Source organism: Pogona vitticeps, chromosome 1 (assembly GCF_051106095.1).
Source record: "Pogona vitticeps strain Pit_001003342236 chromosome 1, PviZW2.1, whole genome shotgun sequence".
NCBI classification, from domain to species: Eukaryota; Metazoa; Chordata; class Lepidosauria; order Squamata; family Agamidae; genus Pogona; species Pogona vitticeps.
In genome coordinates, this window is record NC_135783.1 from 209581802 (window position 1) to 209609610 (window position 27809).

General features: G+C 37.7%; 1 protein-coding gene across 3 annotated transcripts in view; it reads right to left on the reverse strand.

Annotated features, from left to right (window-relative positions):
- PSMD14 (proteasome 26S subunit, non-ATPase 14) overlaps positions 1-27809 on the reverse strand; it is an 86928-nt gene that overhangs the window by 34071 nt on the left and 25048 nt on the right. For all 3 annotated transcript variants that reach the window (XM_020798342.3, XM_020798341.3, XM_072982336.2), the window contains exons 4-7: positions 13955-14026; positions 12197-12316; positions 10244-10314; positions 9185-9335 (exon numbers count right to left, since the gene is read on the reverse strand). In XM_020798342.3, the coding sequence (XP_020654001.1) occupies positions 9185-9335; positions 10244-10314; positions 12197-12316; positions 13955-14026 (414 nt within the window). The remainder of the gene's footprint in view (positions 1-9184; positions 9336-10243; positions 10315-12196; positions 12317-13954; positions 14027-27809) is intronic.

A 27809-nucleotide genomic window follows, 5' to 3' on the forward strand; every position in this document is an offset into this window, starting at 1 on the left:
CATTTATATAACCTTATTTTTTTTTCTGAAAATGTGTATTCATTCTGACCTTGCAAATATAATTAGTTTGAGGGACGCATGGAATTCAAACCATAGATTATTTAGTATCTGTAGTGTCTGGAAGTACTGTAGATGCAAAATATTGGGAAGCTTCCAATACAAAATAGAAACTACATCTTAGTGTACATCTGTGTTTGCTTCAAAACTCAGTACAGTACTGTATAAAAATTGCTATATTCTGTATTTCTTCAAGAACTGTCCTCAGGTCAACAACCCATAATATCGTATACGTTTTGTCAAAAGCTAAGATTCTGAGTTTCAAAGCAGTCTTATTTATGCAATTTTAGACAAATAATGTAATAACCTGTTTAACAGATTAACATAGTAATCTTTCTCAACACTGTAAAACAATTCTAGATAACTGAAGGAAATACTTAAAAAAAAAAGAATATAACAATTCTTCTCCTCAATATATTGTTGTATTTTCAAAATTCACAATCCTTTTTCAAAATTTACGGCTTTTACAGATGTCCATATACCTTAATATGATTACTTCCTTAAAACTTATACCTGACATACTCCGAATACATGCATCTTATCAGAGCTGCTACTGCAATCCCTTAATTTAGCTGTTACTCAGAACTGAATCTCTTTCTGACACCAATCACTTTGTAGTGAGAATTCCCTCAACCTTATAGCCTATGGAGATTATATTTAAAAATGCATTATATAACTTTGCAATTCAAGCAGGTAGCTATTGTTTATACTGTTTGCCCGAGGGGGGAAAAAAAATCAATCCAGCATATAAAATGTGCTGTGCAAAGGATATAATGTAGCAATGCCAGGTGTGGAAGGAGAAGTAATGTCCCATCTAAAATCTCTTTTATCACCTGCAACTGACCTGTTATCAACTGCTTAGTTGGTTTCTAGATTGTTTAAAAATTAAACGGAACACATGACCCTTGAAGTGCAGCTGAGGTTTATGACCACTTCGTTATTTATGCTGCGATGCACGCTCAGACAGCCACAACTGAAGAACATCTTTGGTCCCTTGTAAGCCCACAGCATAAAAAATTCAGAGAAATCATACTTTTTATGCCATTTCCAATGGAAAGCACTAAGAACCGAAACTGACTCATGCCAAATGCATATCACTGAATTGCTGTGATTGTGAGTTTGAGGTCTGCTACATTGAAATTATTTATAAAAATGTCAATTTTAGCTCTGGAAAAGAGATTCCTAGGAGTATGTACATTTTCTTTCTTCATCCTTGGAGAATTTGCTTGCTTTGGTCAGATCTCCCATGCAACCTGAATACCCATACTAGAAGAGGAGACAGCTACAGAATAATACATTTATTTTGACAAGCGAAGGCATGCATCTGTAACCCCACAAGTAGCAAAACCAGAAGTTTCAAGGCTCTGTGCCTTAATGAAGATAGATGGATTATTCTGCATCCACTATGGTAAAAGGCATTTAAAAATTAATACTTTTAAACAAAAAGTCTACTTGGAACTTCTTGGCTTAGAGAAGGGAAATAAACTGAAATAACCTTTGCAGTTTAACACTATTGCCTGATCCGAAGCAAGGCAGAAGAGTGTGTTACTGCACTAAGAAAACAGTTCAGCACATACAGAGGTTCCATATGCTGAACAAAATACCCCATTTGCAATTTCTGATCAAACAGTACAAGAAATAAAACCCTCAAATATACAATTGTTACACCAACTTTAATACTGACAGAGAATGGAATATAAAATGACAGCCAAGTTAGTGTTTTCCTTTCAAAAGAAGAAGTAGGAACCCAATAGCCATTATTTATGATGTCGATTTCCCGAAGTTTTCTGATCCAGATATCACAGCAAACTATGGCCTGTGTTACACAGAAAAATGAGAAGGAAACCACACATTATGGAGAATCTAGTATACAAAGTCTGTGTGCATCCAGGTCTTGCTCATGATCGTCCAAACTATGGTTTAATTGTACAACCTGAATCAGTGGCCTGGATCATAAATAATAATATGGCGGTGTAACCAGCATATCAGTCATAAGAATGGCTTATTATTTTGGATTGTTCAAGAAGAGAGAAACCACAGCTCCTGGTTTTCACTTCACAGTTTGTTGATCCATTTAAGCTTCCAGTAGGACTCAAATGGGAGAGATTATGAAGTGCACTGGCAAACTTAGTAGTTCTTAATTCTTTTTCGAATTCCTTGTGTTAACATATGCAAGTGCAATCAGTATAACATGTAAATGCTAGGCCATACCAGGACTCTAATGCAATAATCACAAAAAAGATTTCTGCAGGTAGCACCTTCCACTTAAGCAATAATAAAAATAATTTCATTTCTTAACAATGTACTCATTATCTACATTCTCCAAATGGGATTTTGAATTACAAACCAATATTTAAGATAACGAAGTTTTGCTTAGCTAGTTCACAACAGTCCTTTGTTACCAACTATGTGTTCCTTGTCCTCACATATGAACAGAACTAACATCACATGATGGCTGAAATTTATTAGCATGTCATTAGTAAGTCATAACTGGAGTAAACACAGTGAATCAGGTGGGACTTGGTGAGTTAACTCTTTCATAAATTCCACTGATGCTATGGGCCTACTCTAATTGTAACTTACTACTGGATTTTACCATATGTATCAGTTTTTATTAGATGGCAGGTAATTAGCAAGCTATTAATTTCTGGAATAAAAGCAGAATCCTGTAGGACCTTAAAGACTAATCATTTTATGGCTCCATGCCTTTACACAAACATTTGTACACTTCATTAGTAGCATGAACTGTTACACAAAATTTCTAGTGTATAGATTCATCTCTCCCTATGGTTTGGAGTGGGATTATAGATAGCGAGGTCAGAGAGAAGTTAAATACAGCATGTATGACTAACAAAGATACTGCTAATAGTTGTAATTTATAGTGCTACTGTCGAGAATATAAACATTTTTGAAACAGTATTTAAAGGGGCTAAATTTATCATTACTCATGTGGTACAAATCTGAGTGGTGAAGAGAAATATGTTCAGAAACAAGATGCTGAAATGTATATATCAGACATTTGTCTTATATATCCAACCTGTAAACTGTTTAAAATGGGTATCTTAACATTCTGATACTACCAAAACTGATCTTTGGCAATCTCTCTGGCTTCCCCTTCATACACCCTGAAGATGGGACTGAGACAGAGTAAAGACACAACAGTGGAAGTTCAATGGTATGCCTGAATAGAAAGCTTATGAATTAGGCTTCAGCTTCAACTTGTCAACTTGACAGAACTGACATTGCATTCAGAAGCAGGCACAGATGTGTGCCAAAATCATCTTTTTGCATTACAGAACATATGAAAGCATCAGTCACATAGCCTCTAATAATGCAGAGATCAGTGGAAATTTCTTGATCTGGTTGACATCTCTCTCAACCATTTCATTAAGCTCTCAGTACTTGCTTAAGTAAGTCATTAACCCGAAGACAGGTAATAAAGTGTTTAAGAAGGGACAGTATTCAGTGTTTAGACTATCACTTTGCATGTAAACACTACTAAACTGTGAAACAATTTACATATAGGAAAGTGAAACGAATTACATCACAAAGTACATTGCTCCACAATACAATTCATAAAACCAGTCTACAATCTTAATTCTTTTAACCCTCCTACCCCAAGCAAGTGCAAAGTATAATGGGAAATGTGGACTTGTAGAATCGAGAGAAAACATTGTATGTTTCCAAATGAAACAGAAAGATTTCAGAATTTTTAAAAGCTGCCCAGGCACTGAATTATGGCAAGTGAGAGTTTCATAATTAAGGAAGTGCTAGTAAGATGACCTATCTGAACGTCCCCTGTGAATGGAACTTAGCAAACATGTGATGGCTTTCGAGGCTGATCTCAGGATGTCATGGGTGACACACAGAAGGACAGGGTACTACTAAGGTACACTTGGCCTAAGGTGTCCATGGCTTTATAGCATAAACTCTGGACCATCAACCACCAAACTGGAATTAGGGAGGCTGATTTACTCACCGTTCAGCGATGTTTTTCAATGGCTGGCAGCCATTTTCGCGCCCTCCCCTCACTTAATGAGGGCGCGAAAACGCTGCGCGCGGCCATTTTGTTGCCGCGGAACAGCTGATCGGCGGGTCGCAAAGCGAAGGTCGGTAAGCGAACCGCTTACCGACCTTCGCTCTGCGATTTTTGCCCATTGGGGCCATCGCTCTGCGATCGCATTAGCGATCGAAAAAGCATCACCGTAGAGCGAATTCATCGCTCTACAGTGCGTTCGTTCTGCGAGGCACCACTGTATCTGTTTGTATGTCTGCATGGACACTATTTTGCATTAGTAACTAGAATGATTTTGTAAGCCGCCCCAAGTAGACGCTGTCTAGGTGGGCGGGGTATAAATCGAATGAATAAATGAATAAATGAATAAATGAATAAATAAATAGAAGCCAACATGAATTTGTCAAAAACAAACCCTGCCAGACTAATGCTATCTCTCTCTCTTTTGGTCAAGTAACCTTCCATGGTAGATGGTGGGAATGCTGTAGATTTACAGTGGTGCCTCGCTTAACTATTACCTCATTATACGACAAAACCACTTTACGACGAAGTTTTTGTGATCTCTATTGCGATCGCAAAACGATGTTCCTATGGGGAAAATTCGCTTGACGATGATCGGTTCCCTGGTTCGGGAACTGATTTTTTGCTAGGTGATGATTCTAAAACAGCTGATCGGCAGCTCTAAAAATGGCCGCCTGCTGTGCAAAATGGCTCCCCACTGTTTTTAGCACGGATTCCTCGCTTTACAGGCACCGGAAAATAGCCGCCCTATGGAGGATCTTCGCAAAATGAGCAGGTATTTCGCCCATTGGAACACATTGAACGGTTTTCAATGCATTTCAATGGGTTTTTAAAATTCGCTTGACGACAATTTCGCTTAACAGCAATGAACGGAACGGATTATCATCATCAAGCGAGGCACCACTGTAATATATCTTGACTTCACCAAAGCCTTTGACAAAGTGCCCCGTTATATTCTGATTAGCATGCTAACTAGGTGTGGGTTGGATAGAACAATGGTCAGGTGGATATACAGCTGGTTACAGTACCATACTCAGAGTATGACTCTTTGTGAGGAGGTAACAAATGGAATACCACAAGACTCAGTCCTGGGCCTGGTGCTTTTCAACATTTTTATTAATGAGTTGGATGAGGGAGTACAGGGAAAATTTATCAAATTTGCAGATGATATAAAAATGGGTGGAATAGCTAATACCTTGAAAGACAGGAACAAAATTCAAAAAGATCTTGATAGGCTTGAGTGCTGGGCTGAAAACAACAGAATGAAACTAACAGAAAGTACAAAGTTCTACACTGGGGGGATGGGGACACAGTTACAAGATGGGGAAAAGGATCTTGGAATTGTTGTAAATCACAAGCTGAATATGAGCCAACAGCATGATGTGGCTGCAAAAAAGGCAAATGTTATTTTAGGATGCATTAACAGAAGTATACTCTCCAAGTCCTGTGAAGTACTAGTTACCCTATACACTGCAGTGCTTAGGCTTCATCTAGAGTACTGTGTCCAGTTCTGAACACCACACTTTAAGAAGGACAGCAACAAACTGGAGCAAGTTCAGAGGAGGGCAACAAGGACATTCAGGGAAATGGAAACCAAGTTCTGTGAGGAAAGACTGAAGGAACCGGGCATGTTTAGCCTTGAGAAGACTGAGGGGAGATATGATAGCACTCTTCAAATATTTGAAAGACTATCATACAGAAGAGGAGGGGCAAGATTTGTTCTCGATCATCCCAGAATGCAGGACATGTAACAATGGGCTCAAGCTACATAAGTCAGATTTAGGCTGCATATCAGGAAAAACTGCTTTACTGTTAAGAGCAGTACAACAATGGAACCAATTACCTCAGGAGGTGGTGTGTGCTTCAACGCTGGAGGCATTCAAGAGAAAACTGGGCAACCATATGCCAGATGAGCTTTGATTCGGATTCCTGCATTCAGGGAGTGAGACTCGATGGTCTTATAGGCCTGTTCGAACTCAATTATTCTATGATCATTCTATGACGGGAGTCTAAAGGTTCCCCTTGACAATTTTTGTCCAGTCGTGTCAGACTCTAGGGGGCGGTGCTCATCCCCGTTTCCAAGCCATAGAGCCAGCGTTTTTGTCCGAAGACAATCTTCCGTGGTCACATGGCCAGTGCGACTTAGTCACGGAACGCTGTTACCTTCCCACCGAGGTGGTGCCTATTTGCATGCTTTCGAACCACTAGGTTAGTGGGAGCTGGGACAAGTGACGGGCGCTCACTCCGTCGCGTGGATTTGATCTTACGACTGCTTGGTCTTCTGACCCTGCAGCACAGGCTTCTGCGGTTTAGCCCGCAGCGCCACCACGTCACAGGTATAATTAGGAATAAGCTAGAAACTAATTTTATAAATGAGTAAATGATGCTTCCCTGGAATATACAAAAATTGATACAACAAACTGGGGTTAATGGGGAAATAAATCTACAACAACCACATGTGTCTTATGTTTGACACTCATTGTGTCACACTGTCATCATACTGCATTTCAGACAGAATAATAGAATAACGGAGTTAGAAGGGCCTCTAAGACCACCAAGCTGATTCTAATAGAGGAATCCAAATCAAAGTATATCTGGCAAATGACCATCTAATTTCTCTTCAATGCCTCCAGTGCTGGAGCTCTCACCATTTGCTGAAGCAATTGGTTCCATTGTTGTACTGCTCTAACAGATAGCTATTGTTACTATGTGGCTGATAATTTACAGCAAATAATTTTTATTAGTCACTGATGAGGTAATAGAATTGCAATAATCTGGAGTAGAGCAGACATTTTCTATAGGTGTCTTGGATTATAACCCTAATATCCTTGACCACTGCACCACCATGCTGGGGAGGACTGCTACGCAGAAAAATAGTCACAAGACAGAGGGGAAATTCTATCCCATCAATCTCTTCTTCACATCAGAATGGATGGGAAGGAAATAGCAAAACCACTGAAAAGGTGCAGGCATGAATATCACGTGATGATGAATATTATCATTTTTACAAGATGAACTCTATCCAAATTAATTTTTCCAGGTGGGTTCTGGTCAGTTCATGTTAGGGCTTCAAGTCCAGATTTGGACAAACAAGATAAAACAGGCAGTAGAGGGCAAGAAGGGTGGCAGGGGAGCTCACAAAAAGAGGCTTTAAACACCAGCAGTTAAATGACTGCTTTTTGTAGTTGGTAGCCTTTGTTAAGCTATCACCTTTTTAAACAAAGAGACCAATGGAGGCAAATGTATCTCCAATTTCTGAAGGCGTATAAAAACTTACTCCCCACTAACATGTTCCCTACTTAGATAATTCCTAGTCCCATCTATACCACCATTCCAATATAAATGCAAGATGTGTGAGTTTACAGGTCTAATCAGATATTGTTCTTTATTACATAGACTCATGGGGATGAGTTTGCAATTCAGAAGAAATGAATGTGAACATAATTTGAAGATCTCATAATGCCTGAATGAAGTTTTGCTGTACCTAGACATTAGACATAATATTTATTAATATTAAGGAAGTCTACATCCTCTTCTTTCACTCATTCCAAAAGGTGCCAATTAAACCTGTGGTGAACAGGTTATTAATGCACACCGCAGAATTCAATAAGTGGAACTGACTGTTCCACTGACAGTACCTACAGAAAGCCCTAGACATTCTGAAACTGTACAGAAATCATGGTGTTTTGTATCGGGGGGGAAATCATGATAGTGAATAGGCAAACAAGCAGTAGATGCACTTATTTACCATATAGTATTGAGGAAATATTCAGGTGAAGTCTCTTACTTTGTCTTGGTCTTTTGTGTTAAATTAACACATATGTGGACACATTCTTGGATTTTAAAAATAAAAATCTTATAGCAAACTTAGGTTCATTTTATCGTTAACATTCTTTGAAACTTACCATTTCAGTATACCCTGAAAACAGCAGCACGTATATATTTGATTGCCCATTCTAACGTCATGGAACCATTAACACAAAAGCTTAAATACTAAAAATATTTATAAAATTACAAAAAATGCCATACATATTATTAATTTAATGAGTATTCTATAATACAATAGAAGAGCATGCTCAAACAAAACACCTCAGCAGTATTTTAAAGCAGCAACCTCCTAGCCAATTTCTGTATGTTCTGTAGTTTTTCTAATCCACTCTCCCTGTGGCTGAGCAAAATCGAATTGCCTCTCACATTTGCAGACAGCTCTGTGAAGGTGATAATAGAGCTGCTCCCTGCTGTCATGAGGCAGGAAATAGGAAAATGGCATATGGGGCTAGGAAGAAATAAAAAAAGAACCAAACAAGAACAAAAGAGATTTCAACAAAGGACAAACTATAACCCAATATGCTTTGCAAGTTAATCTCTTTTCATAATGATTTCACATTATCATTCATCTGCAAACTTAACCTAAAATGTGAATGGCTGCAAGTCTTTGGGGGAAGTTTTTATTCTGAAACATTCAGAATGCATATAAAACACCATATTCAATTTCTATAAAGCAGAAATGTTATTTCTATCCATGGAAAAGAACTGACTCCAGCTTTTCTTGAGAATTTATTGAACTGTTTTATGGTTTTGTTGTAACCTGCTTTGGAATCAGGGCAAGCAAGAAGCGGCAATAAAACTGTTTCTAATGAGCTAATTAAATAAATAATCAATACCTTTTTTATTTTATTTTAATAAAATTCTTGATTTCAACACCACAACCTGCACCTAAAGAACAGCAAGCTTTGGATATGGGCCTTAAAACTTCAATCTACAGAAGTTTGTTCAGAAATAAACTGTACCCCTGAGACTTGATCTGTAATTTCAAATCATTGCTTTAAGTATTGAAAAGGTATTCAAAATAAGAGAATACAGTACGCCCTAGACAGCAATCATACACTAAATCTAAGTCATATTCTATACCTTTCAAGGCCCCTCTCAAAAAGCAAACAATCCCTATACATTTTCACTTAGCAAAATGTTGATGTAATAGTGCAATTTTTAAAGTGGCCTGTAAATGAAACATCAGAAGGTTTGCATAGGATTTTAATATAAGACCAAATCAGGGAGAAATGTTCTATCCAGTCTTTAATACAAACTGACCTTTCCTTTCACGCTCTGAATGGGATCCACAACTACAGCTACAGCTCTTTCTGACAGGGCTTCAAAGCTCTGCTGAGTATTGATATCCACACCAGACAACCAACAGCCAAAGCCAGGATGACTGTGATACCAGCCAACAACCATCTCAGGTCTGTAACAGAGAAGTCATTCAGTACTGCTTGGCCCATAAAAAATGAAAAGCAAGAATAAAATAGGAACATTTCAGCAGGGTAAGAAAACACAAGGTGAGACAAGGTACCATCAAAAACATTTAAATGCACACACGTCAGTGTACAGTCAGAAAATGTGATGAAGGAGCGCTACCATTAAGGGATACATATTAACTTTGGTAGGTCAGGCTCTCAGTTTTTCACCCTGTTACCACACCTTCCAATCCAGTTTTTACCCTTTCAGCATGTCAGTAAATACCTGTTCTAACTCACTAGCACCCAAAGTTGGTTTTTCATGGTAGAATGTCCATTTCAAATACGGGCAACAGGAACAAGCGACAGGAAAAGATTAAATATCAATTAAACCAGCTGTGGAACTAGGAACTTGGTCAGAAAGCAATTTGCACTGTTCTGCTCAGCTGCTGAATCTTTTGTTAACATTAATTTTGAAGTTTTTGCTGCAGCACAGGAATTTGAGTAAGCAGATGACAGCTGTTGAGGGAGCCAATGTGAAGTCCCAAATTTTGTTTAAACATTCAGATGCCTCTTTATCAGGAAACTTTTACTGTGATGTACAAAAGCATTATGGCAGGAAAAATAACAGTATTAGCATAGGAACAATCATTTTGTACTATGCGCGTGCAAATGTGAACTAGAAGATTATCTGAAAAGTTCCAACAAAAATGTAGTATGAAAGTACTCTGCTGGGTGCAATCTAGTGTGTCTTCTCACAAGACAAAGCCCAAGGCTAGGCTTGTTTAACATCTTATGTTATTCATGTAAGACTAAACAAACCAATTTTGGTCCAGCCTTAGCAAATGACTCAAAAGGAACCTAGGGCTCAGATGCACTTTAACCTATTATATAAGCACAGAAAAATGTTCCTTACCTTCCAGTCTGTTTTAACATATCCAACATTTTGGCTTGGAACACAGGATCAACTGCTTCTACGCTGACCCCCTGCATTCAACGAGAGATAAATAGAAGCATTTGTATATATATATTGTCTAGAATGTACACTTTTCTCATGAATTGTTCAGAATACTAACAACTTGCTTTTGTATTAAAAATTACATGCCACACAAATCTTTTAAGTAATTTTATCTGACACTTTTTTTCTACATGTATCACAAATTCCTATCTCTTTTTCCAAAAATCTGCAACAATCATATGCTGTAAGTTAGCTGTGAGTGACTTGTCTAAGACTATCTAGTGAACTTCATAAACTCTGGTTTTGATCTAGATTATAGTAATAATAGTTTAGCCTTACTGAACTCAATGAAACAAATTAAGTATGAATAAGCTTTAGTCCTCTTGATTTCAGGACTAAAATATGACAAATATAGTCTGGATCAACTTATATATCTCACAAGTTAGCAAATATAATTTTATTTTTGAAAGAATTTAAATTAGATCATATAAATTTACAAAATGTTAGAAACTTGAAATTTTTTAGCATAATAAGACAACTGAAATATCTTTGCAAATTTGTATTCTGTTTCCTGTTTACTTCTGGGAAAATCTCCTTTCAATACTTAGAAATCAATACACATTTTCTTTGTCCTTCTGAATATTCTTGCCTAGTGTATAGTCATCTCAATTTCAGATTTATGGCTGGCAACAAAATATTTCCTACAGTCAGCTCAGCAAGCATACATCAGCTTGAAGAAATTCAATAAATTTACAAGTAAATCCAATCACATGTACATAATGAGCAAATGTTTTCAAGAACGTAAGGTTCTAGAGCATGTCATGGTGCAGAGACAGGCAAGCATAAAGTCCTCTATTCTTCTTCTCCATATGCTGCACTATAAATAGTGGTCTGAGCAGCAGCACCAATCAAGAATTTCTACTTTATTAAACATGCATTAGTATTTATCAAGGGGCTAACACAAACTCTTACTTAGTGTTTTATAAATGTAATGAGTATGGAACATCTCACTGGATTCAAGTAAAAACTCATCATCAAGCTTATTTTGCAGCAGTGATGATGTCAAAGAAACAATGCTTCTACAAAAACCGTAATGCTATCCAATGAATCTGTTTAGTGCAGTTTCAGATTTTCTTGATCAGACACCTCAGGGTGATGTAAAGGAACATTCAACAGCCTACTGTGACTCATTAGAGAAGCACTTGAGTGGACAAAATGCTCGGCTAGATATGGACACTTCAGGGCCATGAGTTTCACTGTATCACACTTTCAGGCTGCAGCAACACTAGGCAAAACTAATTCACCTAAGCTGCTTTTTTGCTTTTTAAAACACAGAATACTGACTAAATTAAAGAACCACTTCTAAAGAGAAGATGAAAGCATGGAACAGCAGTTATGTTCCCAATAAGAGATTTTACAGATTCATATGCATCATTATGTATAAAGTGTAGTATAATGTTGATCCAATTCCCTAAATATTTTCTATAACTTATGGCATTTAGGTACAAAACTAAGTAGCTGTTGTAGCACTGGGAAGTGAGGAATTAGCTGTTGTAGCACTGGGAAGTGAGGAATTAAACACTTAAACTGAGTGTTATGTAGAACACATAACATAGTTTCTTTTCAGACCTGGATATATGTATTCCAGCTATCAATATCTTTTTACAGTGGTGCCTCGCATGACGATTGCCTCGCGGGATGAAAAACCTGCAAGACCATTGCCTCACAAGTTTCTTCTATGACTGTGCTTCACAAGATGTTTTTTTTTCGCAGGACAGCAATTCTCGCGGAATGAATTACATTCGTCTTGCGGGGCACCACTGTACAACCATTTTACATGTGGGGGAGAAAAAAATTGATGAACAGTTATCTAGTGTGATACCACACACTCTCTCATTGAAGAATACTCACCGTTCCCGACTGTGGCATCGCAAACACATCAATCACTCTAACAGTATAGTCATCAACAAATTCTCCAAGCATCAGTCCCATAACTTCCATGGGGACACCAGCTCGACCATGCTTCAACATCTGGAAAAAACAGACCCCTACTGAGATACTATTTAAGGGATAGATGTTTGCTTCTCTGCTACTTTTTTTCCTATGACATATTCACATAGAGTCTTATAAGCCACTTTCCCAAGAGCTAGTTGAGTCCTTTTCTGAAGGCAGAGGGAGATGCAGAGCAACTGAAAATACAGTATTTTTTGCTCCATAAGACGCACCTCTCCATAAGACACACCAAATTTTTAGGAGAAGAAAAAAGGAAAAAATAATCTGTTTTCTTCGCTCCATAAGACGCACAGACTTTCCACCCCCGTTATGTGGGGGGAAAGTGCGTCTTATAGTGCGAAAAATACGGTAGCTGTTGATGGAAAAAGTAGGTTCACAATCTTTCCAAAGCAGCTTACACAGAAACCATGGAGTGATCTGGCCTCTCATTCATAAAAACTCTCCACTTCTGCATTATATCACCAAGCACACCATGATGGTAGATCAAAATTCAAATTTTGAATATAAAAGATAATAGGATAGCAAGAGAGTGGGTTCAGATCCAGAAAAGTGGGAGATATGTAATGTCATTATGAGCAACACAAAGATTATTTGTCTAAAGGCAATAATAAAACATTTCCTCCAACGCTGACTCAAAACATTAAGTGTTAATGTAGTCTACCTCCCAGAAAAGCACAACTCAATTATAAGAGAGGTATCAACAAAGCTGAGATAAGGCTTAGAGGTGCTCAAAATATCTATGAAGCAGGAAGGAGGAAGGCTTCTCAACCATCCCCACCCAACAGCATGGAATACTGAGAGCCTGGAATTAGAACTTGACAAATACTTCAGAGGGGGAATAATATAAAAGGAAAAGGGAGTCTTTGGGAAACTCAAAAAACCCACCTGAGTAGGAAACATTCTAATTCATACTGCAAATTTATTTTTATTGATGAAATCCTGTTGCTTACTGTAGCATGTTGCAACAAAATAAACCCACTACATCAAAGGGACTTGCAGGGGAGTAGACTAAACAAGTTTCTACTGATCCAGTAGGCATACCCGATGCAATTTACTATGCTAACCAACATGATTGCAGCCAATATGTTCAGAAGAATGAAACATGTAGTTGCCTATAGAAACTGAAGAAGAAAATAAAGTTTTCTAATGCAGTTGAGACAGTGTGTCTACCAGTACCACTTCTGAAACTCAGAAACGGAGACAAAAAAAAGTGGGGAGGACACCCCTCCAAACTTGTATGAACAATGAGTTAAAATGCTAACTGATCCAACTAGGATGGGGTAGGAGTGGAGTAGGAGTGGAATGAAAGCCTAAACAGAAGCATTCACACCCCAAGTATTTGAGCTCCATCTGTTTATACTAAACATTCCATATTAGTACAGAAAAACAAATTATTATGCAGCTGACATGTAAGAGTGCAGAAATTACTCTGAAATTAAGTGGAGGGAAAAAACCACCACTCCATATGACATTTGTCAGGAGTGTGGACTGTTAGCCTTGCAGATGTATTGGACTGCAGTTCCTCCCAAATCCTAGCAAATGTGGCCAGTGGCAAAGAATTATGGAAGCTGTAGCCAAAGACATCTGGAAGGTTGGAAGTCCATCTATAAATGCCACTTTGCACAATATCATCTACCATAAACCACAAATACTTGCCTTCAAAAGTGCAAGGGAAGAGATGTAAACCTGTTCGGCTGTGTCAACTGCTGGAGCATCCGTAGGAGGTCCCTAGGCAAAGAAGCAACACATCACTATGTCTTTCTGGCATCACATTTTATTTTGTACAAAGAATATGCTTTACTTGAAGAAGAAATAATACACTCTATCTGTTGCAGCTTTTAGAAGAAATACTGCAACAGCAGTCCAGGATCCTGGCACATTCATAAGACCTTTAGTCTCCCTCTCTTTAGCTTCCCCTGCCTTCCTCAAAAGACTCACCCAATGGTTAGTGATAGCATATAGAACACAAGAGACTAATTCTGCAAAATGGGAGGTGGGGATAAATCCCTGCATTCATGGGAAACATATGAAACAGACATTTTCAGTTTGGCCATGATTCTATCCTTAACAGACTGCTCTTTTACCCTCAGCTCTGTATTGGCAATATGATGATAATATCAACCTACCTTACAGGACTGCTCTAGGAATTACAGAATAATAATGTGAATGCTCTTAACATCTTATACCACGAAGCAAATGCTAATCATTATTATTATCACAGCATGCACAAGCATCTCTCCGGATCCTAGACCAAGCTGATAATTAAGTAATGACCTACATATATTCTCTCTCTTTTTCAGTTTAAATGAAGACAAGTATGCTTGATTGTCCCATCTCCTATCTAGTCAAAGTTTTTTGAAAAAACAACCCATAAATATTGAGTTCAGTCTACCATTTGCCCCCACCCACGGATATATATGCACATGTTACTGCCAATTAACTACATGTTTCTTACAGTAGTGTTAATGTAAGTGCTGCTGTGCTAGTATGATTAACTGGCACCAACACAAACACAATTTCCCTTTGCTACATCACTTTTCAGCTAAAGAGGGCTTGAAGAAAAAGGCTACGGGAGCACTTTGCAGATCCACTGGTGGAGTGAGAGAAAAATGGACCTCCAATCCCTAGGCAGAAAAGCTGTGAACAAAATACTCTGCTCTTTGCTTCATGAGTAGCTAATAAAAAATTAGCACAGTTGTCCCAGGTGTGAATGACAACCGAGGCCAACACTGTGTATTCCTCAGGTGCAAAATACCAACTATAGCATGTTAAAGTAAAAATCATGCCCTTTCTAGGAGGTAAAGCATTTCCTAAGAATCATGACAGTGATACAATTTTCTTCCCTAAAAATGATTTGTAAGCGTAATATAACTCCACACAGATCAGCCACCTCATTCTGATGATCTTTGATAAGGATGAGGAATACAACTAACACTCTTTCACTTTAAAATAGTTGTATCTTGCTTCTCTCGCTTATCTTTAAAGCAATTTACAATACCCACATAGCAATAAAACATAAACATATGGTATAGAATTCCTTGTAAAATTCACAAGTTTTATAAACATGTTTACATGTCCTTTAATGAGAATGAAGTTAAATGTTTCGGGATGTGCTCAGTTACAGAACCACAAAGAACTGGTCTGTAAACAAGAAGGTTATGCTCTTAACCCATGAAGACAAAGTTACTTCTATAAGTACTGAGATTCTGAGCAGTACCTTTTGCTGATGTCAATGGCCATGTAACTTTTCACTGGGAGGTTTAGTAATAGTTACTCAGAAAGCAAATGCCATAATTTGTAGGCCTGACAGGATTATGGGGAAACTGACATACATGGAGCAAAGAATAAAGACCACTGACATTGTAATATTTTGTGATGAAATAATGAAAACAATCAAGGGGTAGACAACATATACTTTGCAAGAGGAAAAAAGAACAGAAAATAACCACAAACAAACAAACAAACAGGATTTGTTGGAACATTTCCCTGAGATATTTCAACAAATCCTTTTTGTTTGGTTGGTTGAAGACCTTTATCACAGTTGAGGCTTCCAATGCCCATTAGATAACCCAAACAATTTGATGAAAATGTGCAACAACTTTTTCTATAACTTCTTGGGAAAGGCGCAAAATATTACTAAATATTCGGACAATTATTTTTCCAACTGTCCCCTACACTATTACTACAGGTGACTTTGACTCTATTAGGCTGTAGTAAAGTCACAATTCACTCCTTAAAAATCCTACTCCATTGCCATGTTACAACAACATTTATTGTTGGAGTTTGCTAATAAGTGCTTATGAGCTGTTTAAATATTTTTATATAGCAACTTAAAGAAGAATGACACTTTCTACCTTCTAGGCCTTTACACATTATCACTCTGCCCTCTCTGGTGTTCACAATGTCTCTTAATTTAGCAGCAAGTTGTTAATATGCAAGCACACACCATACCTCCTTCTAGATTATTTCCCTAAGGAACTTTACACAACAGAGTGTATTCAACTAGTTCATTCCAAATTCTACTCCTAAATATTCTAATTAACAAGGAACAACTGTATATCCATTCTCTCACATTTGCTTAGTGTGACTACTCTCAAATGTTGCCAAATCAACCATGAGGGCACACTTCCATAATGACTTAAAAATATACAGTATATCCTATTGTATATGAATATACAATTAACACAGCAAATCATGAAAACAGTCTATTTTGCATAATGACTGTCTTAAAGAAAATAGTTTGAGCATCATTACCAACTACCAAGCTAGTTGATTATACCTTTGTTTTGGACCAAAATTCTAGATTCTTGAGTAGCTAAATTCAAATGAAATTTTGTCCCAACACATTTTTAGAGACAATTTGAAGTCTAAAGTTAAGAAATTAACGAACAGAAAAATGTACAAACTCCTGAGGTGGGATAACGTAGCAGATTTCCTTTTAAAGTATATCAGAAATCCACAGACTGTTGGAGGCCCTATATAAGCTGCATTTACTACCCAGAAATATTAATGAAGGTACACAGAGCATGAACACTGGGCAATTAGGTTACATATCAAACTTCATCTATCATTCATTTTCCATTCTAACCAGCAATCTACAAAGGTGACAGAAAGTAGACATATTTTCCCAGATATACCAGATGTATCATATCCCTCAGGGATTCAATGTGCTAATATCACCATTGAAACAATCCTTTAAATTTGGTCTTTTACTTATGACTAAAATTATCCATTACAAAGCTAAAACATGTGTTTAAAGTTCTTTTGTACTCAATACATACAAAGGAAGGGGGTGAGAAAATCAATCCTGATTATATTTTTTAAGAGAAGAAACAGATGCTTCTTCCTGACTAAACTGTCTACCAAGTGTTAGTCAGTGAACTGACCTGCCTGCAGGGCAATCATATCAGCCATAAGCAGCATCAATCATTTCTTTTAAGATATCACTTATTAGTGAATCCAGGATTTAAGGTAGACATGCATTATTAAATTGCATTTATTTTACCATTGTTTAGCGATATAAAATGTTCCAAAAGTGCAAAAGAAGAAAGATTAAGTAGCTGACTAACTGATCAATCAAATTAGGATGAAATGAAACACTTCTTCAGGAGCATTCAGATATGATCCAGCTATAAAAGCTGTGACTTTTCCTTGGGTAGCCCTTGTTGACTAAGTGTTAAAAAAAGGCATTTGCCATTATAACAGCATAAAACTAATGCCTCAAAGTGTTATCTGCTCAGGCCTTTTAGCAAATTTGTTAGCACTTTTAGGTATATTACTCCACCTTTCTCTTAGTGTGAACTGGTATCAATTATTTAGCCAGTTTTATTATGTTATTAGAATACCTGCTGATTAATCATAAATCAAAGTGTCATTTTAGAACACTGCCCTTCACTTACACCTATATTTCTTTTTCAAATACAACTGATGCAAAAGTAAACTACAAAAATAAGAAATAACAAATTCAAATTCTCTTACTCAATCAGAATTCTTTAAAAGATTTTTTAAAATATGCTTCACAGTAGTCAAATGGGGTAACTCTGGATGTGGATGTCACTATAAATAAAATTTCTGCAACTGAACTAAATTCTTATATAAGGGGGGTAGAGCTGATGCCATCTCCAGCCTTATTTTTACAATCAAACCCTTTAATATATAAACACAACAAAACAGGTATAAGCAAATGTATAACTATTCAACACTGTCATGTTTATTCTTACCCAGTAAAGTTAAAAAAAGAGGAACCTTTTAATACTTAAATTTGTGAGCATTAAACAACTGGTGTGAAAAACAAGATGCATGTAAACTATTTCTACTGCCTCTGCTTCAATGACTAGCTGAGATAACCTGTTATAGGAGGTGTTAATTGGCAATAGGAGTGCAAGTCAGAAGCATGTTCCCTATCGTCCTAACCCAGCAAGGCTAGGTCATTAAAGTGGAAATGAATTCTTTCATGCTGACTTAACTCTTGGAGTGCAGATTTTCAGCTGCTACACCTAGAGACAATTGAGTATACTACTTCTGAGGGTGTAAAAACCTCTTTTAAAAAACCACTGCGCATATACATGTTATATTGCTGCATTTGAAAAATAATAGTTAGAGGATCTAAGAGTTAATATTCCTGAATATGGAGATTTAAAAGTAATGTGATATACATATATTTTAAGAATCCAACAGTCAAGGGGAAGAGAATGGAACAAGAAGTTTTCCTAAGCAAAGACAAATGACAGTAATATTCAGTTGAAAATTTGTGTATAATACCATATGTAGCTGATTTTTTAAAAAAGGAAAAATGACTCTACCAATATCTATGTGTATCTCTTACTTAAGGCAAAACTCATAGAATCCTGGTGGTGTTTAAAAACAATATCGATGTGATGTAATCATTTATATGACAAAAGAGAATAGAGGAAACAGGTTAAAATATTCTTGGTTGTTGTAGGTTTTTCGGGCTCTTTGGCCGTGTTCTGGAGGTTGTTCTTCCTAATGTTTCGCCAGTCTATGTGGCCGGCATCTTCAGAGGACAGCAATCAGAACTCTGTGCTGTGTTCATATTTTGTTTAGCTATGAAGTTTATTCAGTGCAAAGGAACAATCACATCCCTCAACCTAATCTTTCTCACAGGATTGAGAAGGATCTCCATAGGGCCAAGCATCAACTTCCTTTTGTCAGGATTGTGGTTGCTGCACTTGATGCCAGACTTCCAAGATAAGCTTGTAGACCAACTGTACTCGCCTTACTGTCCCACAGCCATGAAGCAAGCAGGCTTCCTTAAGCTGTAAGGTATACTACTTTTGAGTAAATAGACAGCTGTCTTATCTGCCCTTGTTTGCTGGTTGTGATGCAGTTCATCCTTTCCTCCTTCCATTACACATTCAATAAGCAATTTTACTGAAACAAGAAGTAAAATAATGTGGGCAACAAAAGTACTGAATATGCGCAAGAAAACAAAATCCTAAAACCAACAATATTGATCTGCCCAGTCGGACCCTGAGTAAGCTATGACAAAAACTAGACTCACGTTGGTGTTCCTTGCCAGTATTCCATGGAGCAGTTCACATTGGTTAGAATAGATGGAAAGTCACAATGAACAAGAAACCCTAAAACAGCATTTTGCCACAACAGTCTCTTGTTTGTGGTGATGCTGCCATCTCTCACTTCAGGTGAATGACTGAGAACAGCAACTTACCTATGCAAGACTACAAATGGGCACAAGAGGCTCAAGGAAAAATACCAATAGGGCCAGTATCTATTTCCGGAAGGTAAGATGTGGGTAAGAAGAACTAAATACTATCATGTATGGGGAGGGGGGACTGTTGGATAGAATCTGACTAATTGCACACCAAGTGGGGGCTGTTATTCCAACTACTTCAGGGAGTTTAAAATGTATGCTCTGCTAAATCTGGGGACATCATAACAGCCTTATTCCAATCCTTGCATAAGCCTGCAATCCTCTGTAAACCCAGAAGCAGTATAAATACGTTTCTGTGCCCACCTAGATGTCACTTTTCCTGCCACCCATACACTACAAAGGGCACTATAATATTCTGCCTAAAACATGGGCAGAAAATGTGGCCTATGACTCCACATGTTTTTGTTCTATAATTCCCCATCAATCTCAGTCAGCTGACCCAGTAGCGAGGGCTTATAGGAGCTACAATCCACAAATATCTGGAGGATCAGTTGCCCATCCCAGGCCTAAAGGTAACTCTTTCAGATATCTTCATTTCTGAAGGTGAGTCAAGGAGTTGCTTTCTTAAGAGATTATGAAATTGCCTATTATACCGTGAGGAACAGGGCCCTTCCAAAATATACATATGGTCGCTATGAAGAGCAATATAGGAATGCTGTTCTAACACACCCACAGCTACTGCTGTAATCTTTGTCTTCTGTACACCTTTGCATATTTTTGCTTTTAGGGGAAAACATATACCAATATACTTATTTCAACTCTTTTCTTTTCCCCATTAAAATGTTGTGACCTAATCATGTACAGTGGTACCTCGCATAGCGATGATAATCGGTGCAGCAAAAATCATTGCAAAGCGATTTCGTCGCTATGCAATATTAAAGAGCCCATAAGAATGCATTGAAACCCCTTCAATGTGTTCCTATGGGCTTCAGACTCACCTTTAAGCGAAAACCCTCCATACGGTGGCCATTTTCGCTGCCTGGTAAGGGAGGAATCCGTCCCAGAAAACAGCGGGTGGCCATTTTTTTTACCCGGCGGCCATTTTGGAACAGCTGATCAGCTGTTAAAAATCATTGCTTTGCAATGATCGGTAAGCGAAACAGGATACCAATGATCGCAAAGCAATTTTTCCCCATTGGGAACATCGCAAAGCGATGGCAAAAAGTTAATCGCTATGCGATTTTGTCGTTAAACGGGGCGCCCGTTAAGCGAGGCACCACTGTATTTTATATCCAAAACCCAATGGAGTTATCAGTGTTTAAAGCAAAGAAACTGTCTTATTAGGCAGACCTTTGGTCATCTAGCCAACTCTCACTGGCAGTGGCTCTCCAGCATTTCAGGTAGGATTCTTTCTTCGCACTATCGGGAGTCCCTTGGTCTTATGTGGCCATTTCTCATCCAAGTACCAACATGGCCTAATCCTGATCAGCTTCTGCATTAATATATGATTGGAGATGGTAATACATATGCTTATAGATTGGAGAATATGCTATACTGAATTAAACTACTATACAAATGCAGGTTGCATTTGTGTGACTGCAAATAGCAGAAATGTTTGATGTGTTTTTAAAGATAATTTCTTCCGCATTTTCTACAGGAAAGAGCAATCACTGCGGCAACATACCAAACAATAAAAATAAAATTGACACAAAATTCCTTTAGGGATAAAAAAACATTAGAACAAATAAGAGTCAAGTGCTTTAGTAAATATGAGTCTCCTAATAAGACTAGGAGTCGCACTCATGAACAAGAAGGAAGACCTAATATAACTTGTTCTGAATGATAAATACAAGCAAACTAGCATTCAGTTTTTCAACAGATCACTCACCTGTCATTGCATAACACCCAAAAGGAAACTAGACTTCAAGTTTAACCTCTACATACGTTAGACCAACATGTTCACCAGGATTTTTAGATCAGTGGCAGGTCTCTTAAGTGCTACAAGTTTTATCAATGAGTTCTAAAAATAAAAAATATAAAGGAAAGAGCTTCTACAGTATCAAGCACTGTAGTACTTGAAACCTCTTTCAAAGTGACAGTTTTCAAGTGCCATGTACAATGCCCTAATCTGGAAATGTCCCAGCTAATCCATCTGATCAACAGTTTCACAGATGGAAGCACTTGATGGCTAATTGGCAAGCCTATTATTCAAACAAAATCGCTATTTGCAATTCTTACTTTTTAATTCCAGTTGAAGTGCTAACACGGCTAAGAAACAGGTCACCCCTCCCCCTGCTCCTTTTTTAAAATAAGTGGTACACCTTTACATCTATTCCCATAGGACACCATTTATAAGCATGTAGCCAAAGTTGAAATATGCAAATATGGCAAGATGTTGTGTACGGCATTCAAGGACAGACTTAGCTGGCGTTGCAGTTACTCTTTTTGAGGGCTTTATACAGTGTTACTCTGGGTTATTTACCCACCCACCCACATCATCATGTCACCAGCTGTCAATGCTATTGTGCATTAGAAATTGTATTTTAGAATTCTGAAAAGGAAATGCAGCAAGAATAAACATTTAATTTACATTAATAAATTATACTGGCCAGTATCCTATTGCTAGCCCAACTAAGTGTAGACCCACTGACTCAATTGCTGTCAACACTTCTGTAAATTCTATTGAGGCAACGGGTCTACTTTAGTTCAGTACAGACCAGTACAACATTTCAACCCTTCTTCAACACAAAGAAATTGTGCAGCTGTGTTTTGGAGCTTACTATAGAAGTCTACATTTATTTGGTTTGTATCTGAAGAACATCTGCCAACATTTCTATGTATCAGCAAGTGCTGTTTCTGAAAAAAATTTCTTTACATTGACTTAAGGGAACTAATTCAAATATTGCTCATGAGTAGTTCAGTGCCTGTGAATGAGCCTCTGCCACTCAATTTCAATTCTGCCATTTGTAAAATGGGAATAAAAGTAACCTTTGCAAATAGTTGTTTTTAAAAAAACTGAAGCAAAAAATGTTGCATTGATACACTTCTAAAATAACAAGCCATTTGAATTGATGATATGTACCAATTCTTTCATTCATTCAGGGTTATCCTACCTTCACCTAATACACTTTAAAGGTGCTTTAAAAATCCAGGACATTCAGATACTAATTGAATAATTATAGACCTCAATTTTCTACAGGAGATAAATAACGCCAACATGCAGATGTACAGCAAAAACAAACTGAAAACATTGTAGCACTTTAAAGATTTGGGATCATGATTTGCAAGCAAACAATTGCTTAAGTAAATCATAGTTTACCACATTCAGGTGTTACATCAAACTATTTTACTGCTAAATGAATTGGAAATTCTTTATCCTCTCTTCCCCACAAGTACTGCTTCATCAAGAGTCCAAAACAAAATTATATGCTTTGTTACTATCACTACGGGTTTTATGGAAAACAGTGAATAGCACATGCTAATCCATGTTTCAATACTTTATTGTAGCTCTAATATGGCTGATTTTAAAAGATGTAAGCTAATTGTTTTATTTCAATAAAGTTGCCCATACAACCAGTGTTTTAAAAAATATATAGTTTGTAATTCTGAGTACAAGACTTTGGTAATGGAGGACAACCAGTGAAGTCTGGTTCACATACCCACTGGCCACCAAGTGATGCCATAAGACAGAACATGGAGTAACTGCCAATGCCAAACTGGTAACATCATGTAGGAGCTGGAGCAGGAACTACTGCAATTTCTGGTTACAGCTATCACTTCCAAAGTCTTCAGGATCATGCAAATCATAGCAGCCATCCAATACTGATTCATCCATTCTTACACCAGAATCTCCACACAAATCTGATCTTAATGTAAGCTCACTGGCAACCTAAAGGAGGGGATCATTATCAGAAGAGATCATCTATATGCAATACCTCATTTATAACACTTATCCATTCCCACACTTACCTTGGAAAATCAGAGACCTCTCAAGCTTAAGATGTCTACTCTTATACAAATTATCAAGCACAATGATTCTGTCAAAATATGATGTTAATTTTCCTGTTTCTCCTTCTTTGGGCTAACCAAGACATTGCTGATTTGGAGATTCGTTGTTTTACATCATTGGCTTGCATGTGAGGCATCAGCTGCCCCACATAACTGAACACTGCCCCCCCCCCCCAAAATGGATAGTGATATAAATGTTCAACTAGTCATATGTAAGCTAATTCATATGAGTCCTTTTTCCTAATTTGGTAATGGAAAATAAAAATAGTTGTGAAGCCACTGATCTTCTCATACTCCCACTCTTATGAGAAACTTGGATTTTCTAAATTAGTGCACTTTAAATCAATGGTTCTTCAAACTTTGCACAGGATTCAGAAGGAAGCACTGAGAACAACAGCTGTTTCTTACTCGTGCATATATCTAACAATGCATACCTAAAAGCAGTGCAGAAAAAAATAGTTGGAGAAGAAAAAAAGGTAATCAAGACCACAATCACTTTATGACTATTTAAAAAAAAAGGTGGGGATATGAAAGTTCAGTGGTGGAGATATACCACACAGCAATGAAAGAATAAAAGTGCACTAGAATCAGGTTAGTACCTGGGTCCACCACCTGAACACATCTGATTTCCATCTGATTTCATTAACTAAGCTGTTATCAGGTTTAGTGCTTGAATGGGAGACCATTAGATAATAGCAGAAGTCTCAAGGTAATGTTAGGAAAGAATATTGCTTGAAACCATGGAGAGCTAGTGCCAGCCAGAGTTCAAAATAATGAGCTAGAGAGACCAACAGCTTCTTATGTTCTCTAATCAATAAACTGGGAAAGGGTGTGGCATACTGTGGAGACAAAAAAAGCAGTGCATCATGTGGCAGAGGTAGAACGCACTGGAGAATTACTCCCTAGCAGATGTTGTTTACAATGAAGATAGTATGCTACAGGTTCATGTGAAGACTTTATTAAGTGTGGCATTTTTGGTGATGTTTTCCATTCTTACACCATTGTTGTGATGGCCAAGCAACATGTGTTATGTAATCTGCTTTCTCTCACACAGAACTCCATGAATGAGATATGAACCACCACTGCTATCTAAACCAGAACATTTTTTGTCACTGATTTGCACTTTACACATACATGCTGGAATAGATTTGAATTTTCCACCACATGCTGGGTCAAATTTTGCCAAATCCTCTGCTCTTAACATATGATTCCACATGACAAACGAAAATATGTTGCCTCATCATATGTTGCATGCTTCAAAATTTGTTTGGAGGCTTAAATTATACTAAATAAAAACCACAGCAAACATTCACTCTATTGTATCTGAGGAGCTAGTTTTGCTCATGCCACAAAATGTGTTAAGTTTTCAGAACAACACAAGTCACTGGCTGTCATTTCCACAACCAAAAAGTAAATTTAACTTAATGTGTATTGACAATTTTTCCTTCTCAAATTTTGTCCGAAAGAGGCAGATTTACAGCCCCCCAATTATTACATTAATATCAATATATTAGGTTAGAATTACATTCTGAAGGTTCTATTTTTAATGTATTTACTGCATTAAAAATGCCCTTTAATGCAAATATAGGGGGGTTGTCCACACATTAGTTGGCTATTTAAAAAGGGGGTAATGACTTGAAAAAGCTTGGGAAACACTGCTGTAGACCATTTTGATGGCTAACATGGGTCTCATCAACATTCAAGCTGCCCTTTTCTATGGAAAGCTTGGCATCCTTTTTCCTGCTGGCAACACGGGCACTTATATTATGCAGCAATGTTGGGTCGTTTCCTGATGTTTTGAATCGTTGATACAGAAACACGATATCCCACATTTATAAACTTGAGGTTTCTCAAACTAAATTTCCTGATTTGTTACAATGAAAGTTTAAGTATACTTAAACTTGAAACTTCCCTCATGTTAAATTTCCCAGTGCTAGAGGATCTCAGAAAATGAACATATGATCTGCAATATGGTTGCTGGGGGAGGGCAGAACCTAGAACAGCTGGGATGTGGCTGTAGTCATTTGGACTTAACAAAATGATAAAGCAAAAATGTGAGTGAGTTCAATACATGTAATGGAGAAACATATACACTCTTCAATCTCTCATGTAAACTAATGTAGCTATGTCTGCTCTAAAGAATACAGACTAGAAAGCTTTCTTCCAATTTCCAAACCACTGCTTTACAAACATGCTGCCTGCATGGTTTCCAAAAGATGTCCCTGTGGCATCTGTCCAGGTCATGAATATTCATATACTATCTGCCCAGACCAATGGGAGTGCTGGAGGGGCGGAGTCACGAGATATAGGAGACTCGGCAGCAGCAGGAGGGGTAGATAGGGAGTTTTGAGTTAGGAAGTTGAGGAGATTGGGAGATGGAGAGATGAGAGATTTTTGGAATTTGGGCGGGAGAGTGGTGGTTGAGAGTGGATGAAGGAAAATGTTTAAGAGTTAACACCATTGCTCGTTCTGTCGACATCTGTAACAATAAGCAATTTCTATTTGGTTCTTTTAAAATGACATGTGGCCTGGACCTCGATTATTAATAATAGGTAATGTTGATGTAATCAACTGTTGGCAGCTGAGGGGCACATAGTGTGAGCCCCAAGTCCCCTTGCCTTCTGAAATGTAAAAAAAAAAGGGGGGGGGGACTGAAAGTTAGCAAAGATTGTCACTTGAAACCAAGGTCAATACCATTCATACTATGAAAAAGACAGACAATGAATAAAGACAGGTGGGGAAAACCATTTCAAATGTGATGTTGGGGGTGAATCTTACAGATACCAAAGGCAACCAGAAATGCAAATAAATGGGTGCTCAATGAAGTCAAGCTTGAACTCTCACTAAAACAAAAGTGAGTAAAAGCTGGTGCTATCCTACCTTACACATATAATGAAAATACAGAACTGACGAGAAAAGACACTATTGTTGCAAAAGTGGGGAAGGGGCATCAGGAAAAGGAGACCTAACTTTTGAGATTTTGATATGAAACTATATTAAATATTAATGTTGTATAGTTAAATGTAAAATGGCTGATTTTACCTGAGTTACTGTACTGATTATATTTAGGGGAAGATATGGAGGCAGTGACAGATTTTATTTTCTTGGGCTCCATGATCACTGCAGACGGAGACAGCAGCCACGAAATTAAAAGACCCCTGCTTCTTGGGAGGAAAGCAATGACAAACCTTGACAGCATCTTAAAAAGCAGAGACATCACCTTGCCAACAAAAGTCCGGATAGTCAAAGCTGTAGTGATGTATGGAAGTGAGAGCTGGACCATAAAGAAAGCTGACTGCCGAAGAATTGATGCCTTTGAATGGTGGTGCTGGAGGAGGCTCTTGAGAGTCCCCTGGACTGCAAGGAGAACAAACCTATCCATTCTAAAGGAAGTCAAACCTGAGTGCTCCCTGGAAGGACAGATCCTGAAGCTGAGGCTCTAGTACTTTGGCCATCTCATGAGAAGAGAAGACTCCTTGGAAAAGACCTTGATGTTGGGAAATTGTGAAGTCAAGAGGAGAAGGGGACAGAGGATGAGATAGTTGGACAGTGTCATCGAAGCAACCAACATGAATTTGACCCAACTCCGGGAGGCAGTGGAAGACAGGAGGGCCTGGCGTGCTCTGGTCCATGGGGTCACGAGGAGTCGGACACGACTAAATGACTAAACAACGACGATCAAGGATTAAGACTTAATGTGCAGCTGTGTACATGATGAAATTGTGTAACAGAAAATGAAGCAATGTATTTTCTGATTGGTCACAGAACTTTACATAAGTCATGTGTAAAATGAACATCTTTATCTGCTGTAAGATCACTTTTTCCTATGCTGTGTGTTGCTTCATGTCATGTTATGCTGCCAGAGGAATGTCTATTCTCTATGTATATATGTAAGTAGTCTAAGTTGTTGGTTTTACTCTCTCAATGTCATAAGTACATATCTCTGCTCACCAATAACTTGTCAGGATTTGTTCTTTTAAGTGAACAAGGGGTTAAATTTAATACTGTAGTAGAGAATGCAAAGTCATTCCTGTAACCTGTCAAGCCAATGGATGACTGATAACATGCAGATGGAACAAGCTTAGGTAATGCTTGTTAAACATCTTCAGCTGCCATGTGTGCAGTGATACGCTGCTCTCAGTATATAAGCAAGTGTATGAGAGCACCATTTTGCCACTCAGTTATAAGTCTGGTGGTCATTTGCTTTATTTGAATTTGAATATAATGTTGCTCTGAGAAGTCTATGCCAATGTATATACTGCCATGTATTTATGTCTAACCAAGCCTAATATATTATGATATAAGTTGTATCAGAACTCTCTCTGTGCCTTTTCTTACGTCTGTGTCTTTACTCTGCTAATGAAGGGGAGG